This window comes from Uloborus diversus, chromosome 4 (genome assembly GCF_026930045.1).
Source record: "Uloborus diversus isolate 005 chromosome 4, Udiv.v.3.1, whole genome shotgun sequence".
Classification (NCBI taxonomy): Eukaryota; Metazoa; Arthropoda; class Arachnida; order Araneae; family Uloboridae; genus Uloborus; species Uloborus diversus.
In genome coordinates this window covers 24,234,097-24,254,715 of record NC_072734.1, presented here as the reverse complement: position 1 = coordinate 24,254,715, position 20,619 = coordinate 24,234,097, and the positions used below count along the sequence as shown (strand labels likewise).

At 30.1% G+C, this 20,619-nt stretch overlaps 1 protein-coding gene across 1 annotated transcript; it reads left to right on the top strand.

The window, feature by feature from the left end:
* Window positions 1-8: 8 nt before the first annotated feature.
* LOC129221616 (ras-related protein Rab-8A-like) lies at window positions 9-20,613 on the top strand. The gene is made up of 7 exons (XM_054856137.1): window positions 9-209; window positions 6,660-6,720; window positions 7,201-7,261; window positions 8,416-8,493; window positions 10,213-10,302; window positions 13,270-13,386; window positions 15,820-20,613. Exons 1-7 carry the CDS (start codon window positions 86-88, stop codon window positions 15,907-15,909), a joined length of 621 nt encoding a protein of 206 aa, XP_054712112.1. The 5' UTR covers window positions 9-85; the 3' UTR covers window positions 15,910-20,613.
* The last annotated feature ends 6 nt before the right edge of the window (window positions 20,614-20,619 follow it).

Here is a 20,619-nt window from a genome sequence, read left to right as displayed (position 1 = left end):
TTGTCAGTACGTAGTGTGTTAAGTGTGTAAGTTTTCGGAATTACTCATCAATTAAAAGTATTTGACAGCCTCACAAGGAAAGGAAATGGCAAAAACTTACGATTATTTATTTAAATTGTTACTCATCGGGGATTCTGGAGTTGGTAAAACGTGTATACTTTTCAGATTTTCAGAAGACACATTCAATTCGACATTTATTTCAACGATTGGTATGTTGTTTTTCTGCTCATTTGAAGCCGGTTATTCATGTGCATCAATTATTTTATTGTGTATGTTAATTATTGCTCGGTGCATTGCGTGTACGCAGTTTTTAAAATTTAAATCTTATAATTACATTATTTGTACTTGTACTCTTAAAATTAATTTTATTCTGTTCATATCTTCAATAATCATTGATACTACATATCGTCCAACCATTATCAATCGGAACTCTTTCGCATCCCTAAAAATATATTTTAAGCAGTATGATCATTTGCATATTAAATTTACTTTGTGTTTTTTAACATTGATTTAAAAAGAAGTGTTAATACATTGAATAATGTTCATTTGTTTTTCACGTTTTTTTTTTCTCAATCCTGTGTTTAAGTTGTAAAATCACAAAATTGTATCGACATTAGAATATTTAAAAAAAAAATAGTATTTCATTGTGAATGGGATAAATATTTTATTAGAAAGATTTTTGTAAATTAATATTCTCTTGCTTTTCCTAGTCTCCATGTACAGGCACTGCAGACCACATATTTGTTTCCTACTGTTTTCCTGTTTCACAAAAAAAAAAGCATTTTTTCCTGTTTTCTGCCTGTTTTCTCATATTTTTGGGGTTATTATTGTTGATAATGTATTTTTAAAAAGAAAATCCCCTGCTCTCTCATTATTATTATTTTATTTATTTGTTATTTTCTTTTGCCTTTTTCCTGTGTATCTTCTCATATTTTCCCCAGCCATGGAAGTAGATAATTTACCAGTAATGGATAATCCAGCATAAATTTATTTGAAGAAAAAAATGTTAAATGAAGAGCTTTTATAAATAGTTTTTTTTTTTTTTTAAAGCATCAAATCGGTTATTGATAAATTATGTTGAATATGCAGGGATGAAATGGGAAGAAAAAAAAACCTGGGCATGCATATCGATTGCACGGAGAAAACTTTGTCAGCTTAAGGAATTGACAAATTCATGTAACAAAATGACAGCATCATGTTTTAAACAACAGCAGATACGTCAGTGAAAAAAATTCAATTGACAACACAAAAGAAAAAAAAAGTATCACTGCAAGAGGTGTTGTTACCTAATGCTATTGAACTAGTGAATGATGCATTTCAGAAGAAAGACGAACAAGCAATGAATTTTCGAAAGAAATGTTGAGAAAAATTTAGCAAAACTTCTCATTCTTCGAAACTAGAAATTATTTCACCCCCCCCCCCCCCCGCGGTGTTATCCAAAATTTTCAGGGGGTATTTTGGTGCTTTCCTCTTTTTTTTAGGGAGGGTCTCTTTCTAGGGGGTAATCAGTAATATTTAAGGGGATGCGCCAACACTCTTTAGGAGGAGGGGGGAGGTCTCTCGTATAATTTTTGAACTTGCAAAAAAATATGACTTCTCGTTTGGACATTTTCTGCAATAAAAAAGGGCTTTATTTATTTCTCAATGATTTTTTATCCTTTTAAAAAGTCCACACTAAATCTTGATTTCTTAGATATTGTGGAGGCTCAGTCGGCAGCCTTCAACTCAGCTTTCCCGCGCCCTGTCGACCACCCAGTTCGGCCTTGGTAAAATCATTTGACCAAAATTGTTCTGCAAGTACTTCTAGCATTGTACACATAGAAATGTTATAAAATTAGTTGATTTTGAAAACTATAAAATGCCCAAAACTTGAACAGGTTGTAAAACCTAAACCGTGTAAGATTCTCTAAATTAAATGCATAAAAAAAGCAAACATGTAAAATTTTGTTAAAATTCATTCTATTCTATGTGTCAAATCACATTTTTTTATTTTTTGGTTGATTTTTCATAGTATGAATAAACAAGTAAAATAATGTTTAAAAATGAACGAATTACTAAAATAATATATTAAATGAGTCGAGTTACGGCAGCATATATTAAAATATCTCAAAAGTTTTGAAATAATTGACGTAGATATTCAGGATGCAAACAGATTGAAATCTCAAGCAAGACACACAATTTTCGGCGAGACATATGTTTCAATGTTGCCATGTTTCCAAAACATGCATTTATGGCAGAAATTGATGGATGAACATGGATTGGGGAAAAATAATGGAAAGGAAATCAAAAATGCAAGAAAAATCAGGATCTTTTCAGATTTATAAGAAATATGGGATTGCTCTGAGGTCTGAAAGAGTGAAACAAGGAGGAAAACTGTACGAAACATACAGAAGGCTAGAGTTCCGGTAAAAGCTAGAAAAAACTCATCCCTTACAGCGGTCAAGGGCATAAAACAGGTGCACTCAATCAAAGATGATTTTCTGCAAAAATCAGTAGAATTTCTGCAAATATCTTAATGTTATACAAACTTTGCAGATTCCTTTAAGTTCAAAGTAAAACTTTTGCAAATGACACATAAAATTCCGACATTTTGCGTGTGCTTTCCACCAAATAAGCATAATTTGCGAAATTTTCAGATGTCCTTCTAGTTTGAAGAAGTTTTGCATAATTATATCTTAAGCTCGAAGATATTTGCAGAAAATCTAGTTTATATAGAAATTCTACAGAAATTTGCAGCTTATTGCAGAAATGCTACACAGATTTTTCTGGAATTTCTGCAGAAACTCTGTTTGAGTTTTTTTCTCTCATTTACTGCAGCTCAGGCATCTGTTCTGAGACATATGTCGCAAATTGAGTAGTATTCTGCTTTGGGGCTCTGCAGTAGTTTGCAATTTTTGTTTATCAAAATGTTAGTAATTTATTCATTTAATTTTCAAGCACAAAGGTATTGAATTTGTTATTAATGCTATCAAATTTATGCACTTTTTAAAAATTACTTAATTACTTTTTTAAAGTAGGTTTTCTCTTCCCTGTCTATATTTTTTTCAGTAGGACCTAGTGTTTTTTTTTTCTGAAATAATTTCAGATTTTTTTAAATACTACATATTACTTCTCGCATAAATTTTAATTCAAGAAAATACAGTTTACTTCCCACGTAATCTGTCTGGTTTCTGGTAATGTGAATTTTGAAATATCCAATTTGAATTTTAAAAACATTGTAAGAAAATTTTAAATAATCAAATGAAAATTTAAATGGTTCTTTAATTAAAAAAAAATATGATTTTTTTCCAAATGTTTGGGATTAATGCAAATTCGCCTATATTCCTGTTTAATTAATGCTGATGCTGATATAATTTTGGGAAAGAATATTTCTATGTAGCATGTGCAAAACATATCTAAGATTCTTATGCCTGCTCCACTCTCCCTGGAGAGTACGAGAGGTTTTGTATCATCGAGGGGAGCACTGAACAAGAAAGCCGTACACACTCTCGGACGAGTGTTTTGCGCACAAAGCAGCCAGTGACATCACTAGCATTTCCGCACTTTTCCAACTGTCAATGTCAACTCCGCTTCGTTTGTTTACAAAATGGACCACGAAGTAGCTGCAGCTTTTGTGCGATGTGTGTGCATATTTACTATATCAAGTAGGCAAAAAAGAAGTGGAAGAAATTTTTGAACTTTGGTAAATTTGTTTTGCAAACGTAGTATGCAATTGAACGGAAAATTAAAATATAAGAGTAGAACAGTGGCGAAATCCGCTGTTTTTTCCGGGAGGGGCTAGTATTTTTCGGATGAGAGAAGAGGGTCAAAATCAATATTTTCCCAACCCCTCCCAGATTCATGTAGTTCTTTTTTTTTTTTAAGTTTCGAATTTGCAAAGTTATTTACTGTTTTTATTTTAATTATAAACTGACTTAATAAAATTTCAGCAAAGATTAGATTTTTTCCCCCCTCTGTTCTCAATGCTATCATTCTCTTTATCTATCGAACTACAAATCAGTTTAAATTTTCAAATCATGAAAGATACACACCAATCTAATGAGGTTATTTCCGTCAGTCAAAAGTACAACTTTTAGTCACTAAAGTTGATAGAATGAGAAAAAAAAAAAAAAAACATGGAGCGATGGAAATCTTTTATTTTCAAAACGTTTAATTTTTAATTAATTTTTTTTAATGTCCAATTTTTCATACAAGAAGTGGTCCTTATGACGTCACAAATGATGTACTAAGGCGCATTTCCCCTGGCGCGCTGAATGTTTACGTTTGCTGTCTACCGCGTTTCTAGGTTATGATAATTCAGAAGCGAACTAAATGTTGTGCTCTACGCTTACTATCAACCATATCGTTGCCACTAAATATGAGTAAAGAAGCGAATTAAATATTGCGCTCCGCTCTTATGGCATTTGTGAATGGTATTTCATTATTTGTGATGCCATGTGCAAAAGCGTAAAAAATGAAATTGCATAGATTAAAATAATTTTTTAAAACATCAAACTTTGTCAAATTATTTAGAAACTTGTCAGACCCTAGTTTATTTTAAGCATGCTCTTTCAAAAAAAAAAAATACTTTTAAAATTTCAAAAACAATCCTATTATGCTCAAATCAAGAAAAAACATAGAATAAAGAAATACGCAATTAATATTATTTTTATAAAGAAAAAGATGACTCCTGTGGAGAGAAAATTCTTTTGGGAAAAGATTTTTACAGCTGTGTTGTATTTGAAAAAGAGTTATTTTCAACCATTTCCTAAAATTTCCAAAATTCAAGACCAAAAAACGCAATTTTAGGCCTTTTCTTTGGTCTGGTCAAGAGGGTTATGGCCATTTCTGAATTGCTTCTAATCTCTGGGAGGGGCTTAAGGCCCTTAGCCCCCTCTTTGCATGTGTCACTGGAGTAGAACACATTGTTTAGTCTCATCCTTCAGTAACAAAAAATATTTTTTAATAAACTTGAAGCAAGTTGATGTAGTAAGCATGCATACCAGGGCTGCGGGGTCGGAAGGAAAGTGGATGACACCGACACCTGGATTTTGAAATCTCCAACTCAAACACCAGCATTTTTTATTTATTTATTGATTTTTTTTAAATTAATTTTCCTTCTCATAGGAAAAGGAAAAATGAAAATTTGCCAAGTCGAAAAACTTTCTTGAAAAGGGATGGTCCGCCCGGGGTGATACTCATCTGGTGGGTATAACTAAGGGACGACGTAGGTAGCCATTACAGAAAGTTCGATAAACAATCAAGCCAGCTGGTTGCCAATGACAATTATTTTCTATTAGTAGACTTTTATACATATGTAATCAAACGAATTGGTAGTCTATTTTTTTTTTTTTAAATGCAAGGAGAGTCTGAAAACTAAAAAGAATAAAGAAGCCCTGAGTCGGGTCGGCCTGTTTTCCAACGACTCCGACTTCTGTTACCTCAAAATCAGTCTCATTCCGACTCCACAGCCCTGATGCATACATAGCAATATGTAAATCAGCTAAAAATGTTATGAATTTTATGAGTACTGTCAAAAACATTTTTTTTTCAAGCAGTTGAACTGAATTAACTCATTTTAATAATACTGTTTCAAGTGCAGATGAATTATTGAAAGTACAGGGGAAATTAAGATAAAACCTGAGAATTAAGTTTTACAAATAATTATAAAGCCCGATTAAGAATTCTTAATATGTTTAGAGATTTGCAACCTTAAACATTTCATATAAATGTACTAAAATAAAACACTAGCATTTCATAGTTAATTATAAAATTAAATAAAAAGCAGAAAATAATAAGCAACTTGCCCATACAATATTAAATATTACCAGCCATAACAAGCAGCAAAGAGAAGAAATGGGCTATACTTGCTAAAAACAAAAACAAAGAAAATTCTGCACGCAAACAGATGGCGGCGCCATCATGGCACGGGATATTCCTTTGACTTGTGTGTGTTTACCGCCAGAAAACGAAGGCACCATGAGGCGAGGCACCACACGCCAAGCAAAGAGCTGCCTCCAGATTCTCAATCTCGCACTGTCTCAGGGTCTTGTGCAAGAGTGTAGAGGAGGCATTAAATCCTCCAGAGAAATATTGAAGCTTCAAAAAAAATTTTTGAAATAACCTTCAAAAACCTTTTAAATGATCTATAAGTTTTAAATAGAAGCCTTGTTTTTCTCCTTATTGTGTGTATCCACTAAGCGCCAGCCTCAATTATTCTGCTCTCTGTGTAGTGCGACTTTTATGGGGTATATTTCCATTGAGTTATTATTATTACATTTGTTATGTTTATTTTTAGTATAAGGATTGTTGTTATTAACATTTTAGCTCTAATGTGTTAATATTGATTACCTCTTTGAACTCTTCTTCTTTTAATAAAATCATGCTAGATATATGCTTTGTACCATCACTATTTGCTCTGTAAGTATTTCTTTCTTTGGACAGTAGTACTTAAGAAATGCTTAAGTGATATTTATGCATTTTTTATGCCTGCATTGTTGTGAAAAGCTATTCAAAAGGACTTACTTTAGCAGAATTTTTTACTGCTTTTTCATTGTTTTGGTGATGTCTAGACAAATTGCATCTTGCTCAAGCATAAAGTGGTTGAACTTTAATACCTTTTATTGAGTGTATTGATTTAAGTAATTAAATCATTAAAAAAAAAATTTCTTATGTTATAGGTATAGATTTCAAAATCAAAACAATTGAATTAGATGGGAAAAAAATTAAGCTTCAAATATGGTGAGTTATATTTATCAAACATTTAAAATTAGAAATAGAGTAACCTTCTTAAGATAATGTATTTTGTTTCTTTTATTTATTTATTTATTCTTATATTATTTATTTATTTATTTTTGTCTATGAAGAAATTTAATCATTATATCATATTCTCACATGAAATACTAGTTTAATTAGCCAACTTCATTTTGTTGCTTTTAAAATCAAAAAATATAAATTTCTAAAATTAAGGTTTGTTTTCTTCTGGCCAAAGTGCAGAGATTTATGCAGCAAGCAGAAATTGATTCTCTATCATTTTGAACGTGAGAAAAGTGAATTATTCAAATGCAAAACCATTGTTTTGAACTGTTCTATTTATCCCCTTCTGTTATTGAAACTCAAATTTAGTTAAAGAAATTATGTTTCACATCATAATAGAATCATATTTTTATAATTTTACTAAAGTGTATAAATTTAATGATCTTTTCAAAATAAATCTTTTAGGGACACAGCTGGACAAGAACGTTTCAGAACAATCACAACAGCTTATTACAGAGGAGCTATGGTGAGTTATAAAATGAATTTTTTATTTATTGGACTAATTAAATATTTTTTGATAACCTTTTTGAAAAAGTTCTGTATTTTTCAATCTTGACTTAAAAAGATGCTTTACTTGAAACAGTTTCTTTTTTATTTTTATAAGCTTGTTTTGGTAAAAATATAAAATAGGTTTTAGAAAAAAGTATTTTTAAGGAATTGATAAGTAAAACATTGATTATGAAATTCTTATAAAGCAGAAGTGTTAGTAATACATCAATATTCATGTGTTATTTTTCTATTTTAAAATTTATGAAAATTTTTAATGTTGTTTCTTTTTATAGCTTTACTTTTTAAAACACAAACATTAAAGCCTTGCAATTAAAAAAAAAATCATTTGTTAAATGTTTTAATTAAACACAATGTTTACGTAATTTTTAATCAATTAGTATCTTAATTTAATGTAATGTTATTACTTACTATGCAAATTTCAATTTATATTTAGTTGTAGTAAACATTAGATTATTAATGTTTAAAGAAAAAAAAATATGAGCAACTAGGTAACTACAAATTTTACAAAATGGAATGTTTATCTTTTGTAGAAAATTTTTCATTTAAAAAAAAGACTTAAATATTTATAATTAAATGAAATTTAGAAATGGTAGGTTTATAACAGTTAAATAAAGGTTTCGCAAATCGTGAAAAACCATTAATTTCTTCACTTTTTTTCGGAGCAGTATGAAAAAAATCTGAATGGTAGTTACTTCATTGTAGTATTCACACTATGATTTGATTGTGAGATGTGATATATTACCCAAAGTTGGAGTATAAAAAGATATCCATAAAATTATTATTTACATTCAGTTTTAATGATACCATTGTTTGTATATCAAACTGACAACTTTCTTCTTTCACTTTCACATACAACAGATGCAGTTATTTTTATGGACATTTTTGTGTGTTTTTGCTACTTTTCTAGCAATTGATAGTGCATTCATCTTATCTTATACTCAAATCAATTTTGAACTAAAGGTTTATTTATTTAGTCATTTATTTTTAAGTTTTTTGTGAGAACATTTACTTAATTCAAACATTTATTAATGTGTAGATTTTTCTACTAATGAATTAATAAAACTTTTTAATCATTAGCCATTTATCATTAAACATGTATTTTGAATTTAGGGAATAATGCTGGTTTATGATGTTACAAATGAAAGATCATTTGAAAATATCAAGAACTGGATAAGAAATATTGAAGAAGTGAGTATAATCTGAGCTATAATTTTAAAAGAAAATGCTGTGTTATGTAAAATTTACATATTCAGAATGTGAACTTTTAAGTTTTATAACTAAATTTGTTACCAAATTAAAATTTTAATTTTGTATAAATATTTTCCCTATAGTAATTTAGATTTTTCTACCTTTTAATTTTGGAACTTGCTGCAGTTTTTGTAAGCTGTTTGTCATGGGGAAAATTTTCTACCAACGTGAAAGTTTTCTCATTTTGAAAAATCATAGGTTTTAAAGTTCAAACATAATCTATCACTCATGGGATGTGTTGTATTGAGCAATTTAGCTTTTTAAAAAACAAGGATCTATTGACTTAAAAACTGATAAAGTTAACTGAACTACTGATGAGGAAACTCGTAAATAAATGAACTTGTGACGTAAAAATAAACAGTGTAAAACGTTTTTCAACTAGAATTCTGTACATATCGTGAAGGGTTTCACAAAAAGACAAGTCCTGACTCTGTAAAATGAAACATAAAGCTGTTGGCAACTCTAATAGTGTGGTGTTTTATTATACCATCAGTGGCGTAGCTAGACCCGACTTTCGGGGGGGGGGTTACTTCTTTTATATATATATATATATATATATATATATATATATATATATATATATATATATAAATATATATATATGTGTGTGTGTGTGTGTGTGTGTGTAATCGCTTGGAATTTTTTCCTTTCTCTTCTCTCTTCTTTTTCTCTTTTTTTTTTTTTTTTTTTTTGAGACTAACTTTTCGGGGGGGGGGGGGGTTTGTCCCCAAAACCCCCCCTTAGCTACGCCCCTGTATACCATAGCCAGGTGTGCCCATCTAAGGGTGGCCATGATGCAGACTGCGCCATTGAAATTTTTTGGGGGGGGGGTGTTTTGAGGGGTGTTTTTCTCATTTAGGGGGCTCTTGCTTTTTTTGAGGGGTCTCTGTAATACTGTAAGGGGTGCACCCTTGCCCTTAAAGGGGGGAGGTGCACCCCTGTCATAGCAGCTAAGTAATTCAATCTTGTAAGAACAGTTGAAGCACCACTCTTTTTTTGAACTTTGTCATTATAATATTGCTTCATTAAAAAAAAAAGAATTTTTCGTGTTCATCATCATCTATGCTACATTATTAAATTCCAAACGTACCAATCTCTATCTATGTCCAGCTAAAATTCGTTACTAATTGACTGTTGGGTGTCCTGTGACTTTAGTGATGGTCACAGCCTAAAATATTTGGCATCCAAAATGTGGATGACTTGGCATTCTCTTCCCCCAAGCCTATAGATGCTATAAAAATATGATGTCATCACTGCATGAAGCGCAGCAGGTGGTTAAGTGTGCTGAAGGCGTCTTATTTAATATGAAATTCAGCACTTAGATTTATGAATCTAGCTCATTAATTTGTTATCTGGAAAGGAAGATGTAACATTTTTTATTCTCTTAGAGATGCATAACGTTTTTGGAAAGGTGGTCTGCAAAGACTATAATTTATTACACTGAGAGCCACTGCAAGTAACAATGTTAAAAAATCTTTAAAATCCCATGAAGTATTGAACTGTGTTTAGAAATATGCATAACTTGAAATTGTACAACTAATTTATCCACTGTGTTGAAATTTAATATTTGGTGTAGTTTTCAGACTATATGTAAGAAATATAAAATTACAGTAAAAAGTATTTTTATCTTTTTTTAATATACCATTATTTTTCTACTAGCATGCATCCACAGATGTAGAAAAAATGATATTAGGCAACAAATGTGATGTCAATGACAGACGTCAAGTGTCCAAGGAAAGAGGAGAACAAGTAATTTTTTTACGTTTTTAGTGTATTTTTGATATCTGAAAAGTTATCTTACAATTTTAATGTTTTGAATGCCTACTTTTTGGGAAAAAAATTTCATCATGTAGAAAAATCAAGTTTTGCTAATTTAAAAGAAAGCATTTAAATATTATTGATGCAAACATTTAAAGTAATTCAAAATATTGTAAAAATATCTATACATATAATAAAATAAGATGTGTGTGTGTGTGTGTTTGTGGCGCGCATCCCAGGAAAACGGTAAGGCCTAGAAAGATGAAATTCGGTATACAAGTGTAGTTTTTGCTGAAATTGTGCACCTCGGGCTTCGATTTTTGATATTTTAATTAGAAAAAAAGTTATTTAATGTTTTATGTGATTTTTAGCACTTTTTAGTACTTTTAACCTCACAGACCCCGAACCAATCGCGCCAGACAAATATTTTTGGTACTATAGTGTCGGAAATTTAATTTTAAATATGATGAACAAAAAAATTTTGAAGATAGAGCAATTTTTGTATTTTTTATGAATTTTTGAAAAAACCTTTAATTTGCATGTTTTTCTGGGTTTTTTTTTTTTTTCTAATGTCATCCTGTGGGAAGTATCAAAGCCTCATTTCTGAAATTCAAGTTGGCAATAGTAAAAACATTTCGCCCTCTTCAAAAGAAAAAAGTTCTTAAAAATACGCAATAGTTTTTTTTTTACAATTTTTTTAATGCTAAACACATCATGTCCTTTCATGCATCAGTCGAAAAAAAGCGTTCTTCAATCTTTTATGCCTGTGACGTCACTACTTGGGTTTCGATTCGATATTTACAATGGAATCTTAATCGCAAGCAATGTTAATATTTTTTTTTTACTATATAGCTTACTTCTACATTTTCTGACGTGATGACCACGTGTTTTTTCGACAGCGCTTGCTTTTTTTCTTTCCTTTTTTTTTTGTTTTATTTAGGGATTGCATTTATTTCTTTTTCCACCCCCCCCCCCCCAAGCTGGAGCTTTCGCTGTATCTATATTACGTTACATTTCATAGTTGTGCGCATTAATTCAATAAAAACAGCGAGATTTTTTTTATCTTTGTCAAACGCTACTTTTTGCACACTACGGGGAATTTGAGCTTTTTTTTTTGCTCTACTTAAATAAAAAAAGCGGTTTTTTGAGTGTTCTTTGTTTTTATTAGGAAATGGGTGAGGAGGTCAAAATAAATAGAGATGGATAAGAAAATGTAGAGATAGATTGTAAAGTTACGCCAAGATTGCCGCCGAAGGCGGCAATCTTGGCGTAAAAATGTGAATGGCACAAAAAAAAGATAGAGATGGATTGATTAATACTGCTGCCAAATTTATTTAAACAACCGCCGAAGGCGGCAAACTTGAAGTAAAAAGGTAAATGACAAGTTAGCCAAACAGCCGCTGTAGGTGGCTGCTTGCACATTGGATGTCAATGCCCCCCTCCCTCCCCCACATACACCATGACTTTGAAAAAACAATGCTTTCACCTAAAAGTGGAAGTGCTTTTTGTTATTTTTCGACAAAATTTGCATGAAGAGTACGTTGTACGTTGTTTGTGTCTCCCCTCCCCCTCCTTTAAAAATATTCCAAACGACGAAACTGGAGACAGATCTAGAAAATATTTTATTCAAATTATTAATGATAGATAGATATAGATTGATTGACACCGCCACGAAATTTATTTAAGCAGCCGCCGATGGCGGCAACATTGGCGTAAAAAAACGAATGATAATACTGATTAATAGAGAAAAACATTGATTAATGTCGTCGCTAAACTGTTTAAGCAGCCGCCGAAGGCGGCACCCCTGGCGTAAAAAGGCGGACCAGCTGGTCGCCGCAGGCGGCTAGTAAGGAATAAAATTAACTTACATAACATCAACAAAATCTCAAACTTTACACCTAGATAAAGGTTGAAAAACCATTTATCTGCTAACATTAAATTCAAATTTGTCTTTATGTTACCTGTTTAAAACACTTGCTTTTTTAAAAATCATTCAGAATTTTAAATAGCAGTATTCAACAAATGTCATGCTTTGATGGGAAGGGGTGTTGGGGAAATTGAGTTTGTGATAAGGGGGAGAGAAGGGATGATAAAAAGTGTAACATTCTTATGAAAAACAGTGACACGTGAAAAAAGAAGTGTAAAGTGAAATACACTTTGTGACAAAGAGGAAAAAGAAAAGGTGCCAAATCTATGAAATTTGTTGAAAAAAAGGAGGGGGGGGGGCATATCATTTCATGCTATCTAGAAAAGATTTAAATATAATTAAAGTTTATGTTTGTTCTGGCTGCGGGTAAAAAAAAGTTGAGCAACACTGATTTAAACTAGTAAAACAATAACAGTATATTTAAAGTTCAAAAAGAATCCTTCATTATTGCAAATGGATAACATACATTTACGAGCAAATCGTGCAAACAGATTGACTGAACTAGATCTAGCTAGGTAACACTAAAAACTTATAGGGAAGTGGATAGAGATTTATTGAACAAAACTGGTCTGGTTCCTTATTTACTCATGTAGGGTAGTCTAACTCTTTAAAATCGAATTTTTTCCTACCCAGTTATTTTCCTGAGAATATATAGTCTCGCAATGCACAAACTGTTATGCCTCAATTTATACGAAGGAAAGGGAAGGACCGAAAGTTTAAACATTTAAATTCTGTTTCTTTTTACTTCAGATGAACCGACTTTTTTTTTTCCTCACAGTGTTTTCTGACAGGAAATATTCTACTTTACGTTTTGATTATGATGTTGAACTATTGTTTCGAGTGTATGTTCTTTGGGGTGTATCAGTTCCGCTTGGTATAAAAACTACAATGTTTTAACTAATTGCTAAAAACTAGTTATAAAATGATATAATGTGTGTTTTTTGTAATGAAAATGAAGTTAAATATGAAAGTGTAGAAATGTTATGTACTGAAAAAAGCATTGAGTGCTTGTAAATCTTTTGATTTTTCAGTTAGCTATTGAATATGGAATCCGGTTTATGGAAACTAGTGCAAAAAATAGTATTAATGTTCAAGAAGCTTTCCTGTCTTTGGCCAGAGATATTAAAACCAAGATGGAGAAGAAAATGGTATTTTTTTTCAAATCAAATTTATATGAAATATATATTTAGTGTAAGCACAAATGATATACCTGATTTCAAAAATTCATATTTTCAAAAATACTACACATATTACCATAAGCGAATCGATTATTTCAAAAGGGCATAAGTCCAACTAAGGCAACCTTTCAGAAATCAATGAAAAGTGATTATTTCATTAAGAAATGAACTAAATTCTATGAATTTTTTTATGACTAATCTAGCCACAAGTAGGATCATTACTTCACCTTAAATTATGTGTCATTTTGTCACTAATTTTTTATTTATTTATTTTTTAATTTGGACTTATGCCCTTCCTGCAATAAATATCCTAAAAGACTAGTTTAGAATGATGAAAATGTAAATCAAGTGAAACAGATTTGTTTCAAACTGATTTATGATAGTAAAAAAATATATAACAAAGTGACAAAAATAATTAACGAAGTCTATTCATAAATTCATTATTAAAACTAAGAAACTGAGATGAAAAGCAAAAGTTTTACATGTGTATAAAACTATATTCATCAAAGAAATCCACCATGGAAATCTTTTTTTCTATCCTTCTCTTGTCTAGTTCTATGTACCAAGTTTGATTCACATATTAATATGACTATGTTCAAAATTGCACTGAATAATCATCATGATATTTGTTATTTCTTCCAACAATGAAAATTTTTCCTTTATACTCATTATTGGCAAAGGTAGTTCAGCCGACAAGCATTACTTTGCAATATTCTCTTGAAAACCATCTATAAAAAGATAGCTTGAAACCGTTCCTTTGATGTTCTATCGAATATTTAAACATCATGAATGTTGATAATTTAAAACATTTGTCACCCAGTAGAATCTTTTTCCAAAATCTCAATTCTGAAGTCCTCTTAAAAAATGAAGGGCACCTGTTTAAGCAGTTACAGATGTCATTGTTTCCTACAGATGTGACGGTGAATCTTGATGCAATTTCAGAATTTCACTTATAAGAGATTAGATTTCACATGGTAATAATCCATCATATTTGTTTATCATTTGTTTTACTGTCCTAAAATCCCGGTCGCAAAGGACAAACAAAGAGAGACTCTCAGAGGAAAGTCATCATCAATCTTATTAAATTTTTTCAGTGTTATTTCTAGAAAAAGTCCTCCTGTTCATATTTTGCCCAGCGTATACCTTACTGAAAGTATACAGTTTTTTTTTTTTTTTTTTTTGCAGTTCCTAGAGATGTTAATAAAACCAATGAAAAATTAGCGAATTTCATTCCGATTCCGTAATTTCAAATCCCCCACCCCTCTCGAACTACCATAACCAAAATTATGCTTGATCAAAAGAGTTATTTGTTTTTACTTTATTATGCCAAAAAAATCTAGTTCTTCTATTATCTTGCCATTGCGTCTTACTATTTCTTCTTTCGCGCAGAAAAGACATAAGTTCAGGGCTTATGCCTTTTCTGCACTAGACGAAAAATGCGACTCCTAAAAAAGTGCTTTGTTGTACAAGGATTGACTTCCCTGCTACACTAGTTGATGTCTCTGCATACAAATATGGGAAAACCACTGCTAACTCAATTTAAAAAAAAAAGTGTCTTATGCCCTTTCTGAAATAATCAATTCAAGTGGTGTTTGAACTGAAAGAAAATTATACCAAGTTTTTTTCCCAATAAAGTTCAGACACAAATATGCAATTTGTGAGCACATTGTACCAAAAATGTTCATTGTTGGAATCTTTTGTTACACGATATCATTTAACCTGTAATCCAGTTTGTTCCACACATTTTGGAGTATCACTCTACCATGACCCATGGTTCGCAATGCTGCACAAATGCTGTCTTGAAGATTTTGTAGTATTTTCAGCATAGGGGGTTGATAAACAGATTCTGATGTATTCCCATAAAAAGAAATCACACAGCTTGTGATTTCTTTTTATGGGAATACGCCAGAACTGTTCAAATCTGAACTAAAATGCAATCCAAGTTGTTCCAAAATAAATTTACAAACCGGTTGTTAAAAAATAATACTTATAAATATTTACACATCTTTTTTTAAACACTTATAATATCCAACACTGATATTAATATTATTGATGGGACTATTCACATTGCCATAAATTTGCTTGTATGTTCATGTAGTGATTTGCTATAATTAAGTTTAACTTCTTAGTTCAAACCATGTTTTCATGTGAAGAAGACAAGGACAATATGATATACAACACATGCCAAAACAAAGAAGTTGTCGCCACAGAAACATAAACAGTCTCATTGCTCTAATCTAAAAGTTTGGCCTTGGAGTAGACTAGTACTGCCATTACCAGAGAATTTTTCAAGATTTATTGTTTGAAGTTATCTAAGTAAAACACACAATGTGCCCCTTTTTTTCCCTACTTTAAATCCTGAATATAAAAAAGAACATTTAATGAAAATAATTTTCTTTGCAGGAAGCAACTCAGCCATCCAAAGCATGTGGCCACCAATTAAAAGCCAATGAGCCCATCAAAAAATCAAGATGGTTTTGTGGTATTCTATGACAAATTAGAAAACTATTTGTATTTCCAATTATATTCAGCATAATTGCAGTTGTACATACGACAGATTGAGTGTTGAGATACGTTACTTGGCATTGGAAACAAGAACATGATAATCGATATATTTTTGTAATTTGTACATATTGATCGGCTTATTTATCACATTGGTCACTTTAAAGGCATTTTATTTTGTGCTATTTGAATGCTTTTTGTACTTAAAACTTTGTTGTAATTGTGTAATGTATCCAGAAAAAAAAATATCAATACTTGAAAATGAGTCATGCTCATTTTAGTAAAATGTAAATGTTTGTATAGAATTTTAGTGTTACAAATTTTTAAAAATGTTACTCAATCTTTTAAGTTGTATAAAAATACCCATTTTTATATAAGATTTGTGTTCTTAAAAGATTTATAGTTGTTGTCAGTTGAATTCAATTTCTATTTATTAAGTCAATGTTGCAACATTACTGTTGAAAGTATAATTCGTATTGCTTTTTTTAAACAAAATACAAGTTTTTCGTTTCATCATCCGAGTTTTTTTTTTTTTTCAAAAACATTGATATTTAAACCCAATTTAGTACCTTCAATATTCATATACAAGGTGAATCATAAAATGGATGTATAAATTTTAAGAGGAGATAGAACATATTGACAAGTGTGACAATTACATATGTAGTATGATCCAAAAGTTCGAGAACAAGTTGTATAAAACCTTACCCTGAATAGTTCACATCACAGAAGCATATCCACCTTCAAAATTAGTCACCTTGAGTGAGTATGCACTTCTGCCAACGTTCATATAACTTTTGGAAGCCATTTTTTGCAACCTCCTGTAATGCAGCTTTAACTTCATCTAATGAAAGAAAGCAGCGTCCCTGCAAATGTTTTTCGATTGCTGAGAATAGGTAAAAGTCACATGGGGCTACGACCAGACTTAGTGCTTCCAAAACTTATATGAATGTTGGCGAAACTGCATAGTCGCTCAAGGTGACTATTTTGAAGGTGGATGTGCTTCAGTGATGTGAACTATTCAGAGTAAGGTTTTATACAACTTGTCATCGAACTTTTGGATTGTACTACGTAGATAAGTTTAATATATTATGAGTTTCATAAAGCATACCTTAATTATTTGCAAATATCAAACATTGAACTAGAAATTTTGAAAATCTTAAATAAAATGTGAGGTTAAAATATTTAAAAAGTTGTATAAATAATTGCAATTACGATGGGTTTTTAAAAGATGAAATGAATGTTTTCATTCAAAAGACAATAATACTCAAGGAATTTTAATTTAACAGACTCACAAATCCATTTTTATCTTAAAATAAACAAATAATGAAAATTTCTTCAAAATAAAACAAAGATGACAAATTTGGATAAATCTGTTAAACAGTTGAACTTTTCTAAACTATAGAACTTATTTTAACAGGAAGTGAAAATTTCACTAAATAAGAATGTTGTTACTTTCTCTCAACATACTTTGACATGCATTCATTAGTACAAATTCAACCTTTATTCTAAATTGACATCATTTCCATTATATTATTATACTTGGAGCTGTAAAGAGATTCTACTTCCATTAGAAATAATGAAAAAAAAAAAAAAAGTTTCTCATTTTTAAAATTCTTAAAAGTGGTTACTTTTTAGTAGTAAATTTCTCTAAGTTTAAAAGCTCATTGAATACAAATATTATTTGAACAATTTATTACTTAACCAAACACTACAAAAAGCTTAATATATATTTTTAAAAAAACACATAAGGATAGTATAGAGATTCAAAAACCATTCATTTCCTTGAAATATATAAACTGATATGATCTTATAAACAATTAAACAAATTTAAAGGCATTGTGGTTCTCTTTAGTAGAGCAATTTTGTGTTGGAAAACTGTTTATGTACATTTTAATTTAATAATTTATGCTAAACAAATTGTGAATGGGTTCTCAATATTATTCAAATTTAGCAAAATAAACTTAAAGTGAACTTTTATTTTACTGCTTCAATCAGTGGATGCAATTAATATTTTTTTGGAGAATGGTAAGGAAATATTTTTAATTTCTTTATTTGATATTCAAGTTAGTAGCATGCTCTTGTATGGATGCAAACTTTTTAAAGAACTGGAGGATAAAATTATCATGCATTGTAAGTTTGATTTCCTGAATGATTTAGTGTTTTCAATTTTGATATTAAATTTAGAATATTGTTATTTATTACTATTCAAATGTCAGAAAAAAAAGTAAACTATCACTTTTTAGTAACATTACATAATTTTTCTTTTACAAAATATATTCAAGTTTGGAAAGAAATTTATTTTGAAATGCTAAAATATTGATTTGATGCTTCTGTTAAAAGTAAAACACCGAAATAAGATTGTGAAAATTCAAAATAACTGACCATTCTTTGCATGTCATTAAGATTGGTTATAATGAAAGGCGTTGTTTTGCTACAAAATATGTAAAGCTGCGAGGAAAAGGTTACTCAAGCATTAACCATTGGGGCTAAGTGATGAAGAAAAAAAAAACTCATATTATAAATCATTGTGCAGTGTTTGAAACATTGGTGCGGGCACCATAAAATTCTATATTATGATGCCAGTTATATGGAAATGGACATCAATACATATTTCATTCTAGCTTTTGTATGTTGGTATTAAATAGTTTAATTACATGATTTGTATACTTATGGTGATGTCTAAAATTTTAATTAAAAGAATAAGTATTTTTTACATTGTGATAACTTTCAAAAAATTTCCATTTTAAAAACATTTGTTGATTAGAATCTTATTTAGAACTTGCCACAGCCTAGTGTCTTGATTCTTTTAAGTTGCAATTAGATTTCAAATTAGTTTTTAAAAAATCATTCCACATTTTCAATTTTATATCAAAAATGTAAAATTATTTTACTGAATGTATATTGTGATACTTTATTTCAATTTTGATGAAAGGATTTTGCATTTAAATCTGACTTTTAGAATGGAAAAGTTATCAGTTATCTACTAGATTTAATGCATGATTATTGTTAAAAATAAATATAAGTTTTTACTTTGCAATGCTTAATCCCATTTTTATGTTTCAAAATTATTGAGAAAGCCATTTCTTTAATTCCCCTAATAATGGGAAAGCTTTGCCAAATTTGTCCCTAGCTTTGTGTCCAGATTTTGCTTAATTATGCATTTCAATATATTCAAAATTGCTTTGTATTAAGTCTCTACTTTCTACTTTTGGTATTATTACTGTTATATTATTGCACTGTATATTATGCCACATAATGACATCTTGTAAAACATATTGAACTTAAACAAAAATTTTATGAATTATTAGTTAAAATCAATTTTGATAACTTACCTGGTTGGAATGATATAACCACTTTTTTAATTTAAAGTAGAGTAATATCATTCCCCCCCCCCCTGAATTGTCACTACTGACTATTTGATATTCATGTACAGCAGAACATCAAAAATCTAAACACAGACTCAGTAAATTTTAACAAACTCAAAAGAATTTCAAAGCCCTCACCCAAAAATTAGTGATTTTTTGAAATAAGTTTCAGTTTTTCCTTCCAGAAATTCGTTCAACTTAGTGCAAAGTAGTTCTTAGTGCTGTATTTTTCAAAAATTCATTCAATTTCCTTTGTTTAGTTACTGTATAATAGTTCCTCACAGAGTACATAAAGTTCTGTAAATATTTTTCATTTTCTCTTTATTTACAGTTAACAATGGGACTTATATCTTGTTTTAAATGTTAGCTTTAAGAACTGTACTGTATGTTATGTACTACATACATATTGTATAACCATTTATTTGATTAAATGGCATATTTTCCTAAACAGTATGTTCTTGTTTATTTCCAAAAATCTGAACTAACGTAGAACCTCAATTACCTGAGCAAATTGGGACCGCTAGGGCCACGTAGGTCGGAAATCTTAGTTAATAGAAACTTGGTATAAAAACTTGTTGGGATCGCAAGTATTAAAAATTGTGTTACTGAAAAATACAATAGAATATTTTTAAGTGCTGAAGATGAACTTTTAAAAAGATTTACAGTTAAAAAACTAAAATAGGAAAATAACTTGTAGTAAGTATTAGAAAGTTAATTGAATTTTCAGAAAATATTTTTATTTTCAAATTGAAAAAATTCTTTTTTATTAATTTTAAAAAAGTCTGTTACCTTTCTTTGTAAAAGTCTTGTTTTTTCTGCTAGTTCATGCAAATTTTTAAGCAAGAAAATTTCTATTGGCATAATATATCTTCTCTGCTCTAAATATTTCAGAGAAGTAGAGCTTTTACAGCTTTGGTGTAACTTAACGTCTTTGAATCCTTAAAATCCTAATCCATATGCTCCACTTCACTAGCAGCTTGATGAAGGATCGGTTGGTTGTATAATTTCCTCATTATCTGCTCGGTTAGCAAAAACCTCGGTTAATCGAGGTTCTACTGTACCTATGGTCCCAAAAAGATAATATTTTGACATACTACTGTATGTAAATTAAAAGTAACTACTTGAGATTTTAACCACGATTTAAATTCTCTTCGAGAATACCAGAATTTAGAGTACATCCGTTTCAAATAACGGGTTACCAGTTGCTGATATATATGTTCTAAACTTTTCCTTTTTTTCTCATGTGGTCAAAAAGTGGTTGTAATTATGTATGATTCTGAATGCAATGTTGATAAGTTTATAAATTTTAATAGAAATAAAGCATGATTTTAATTTC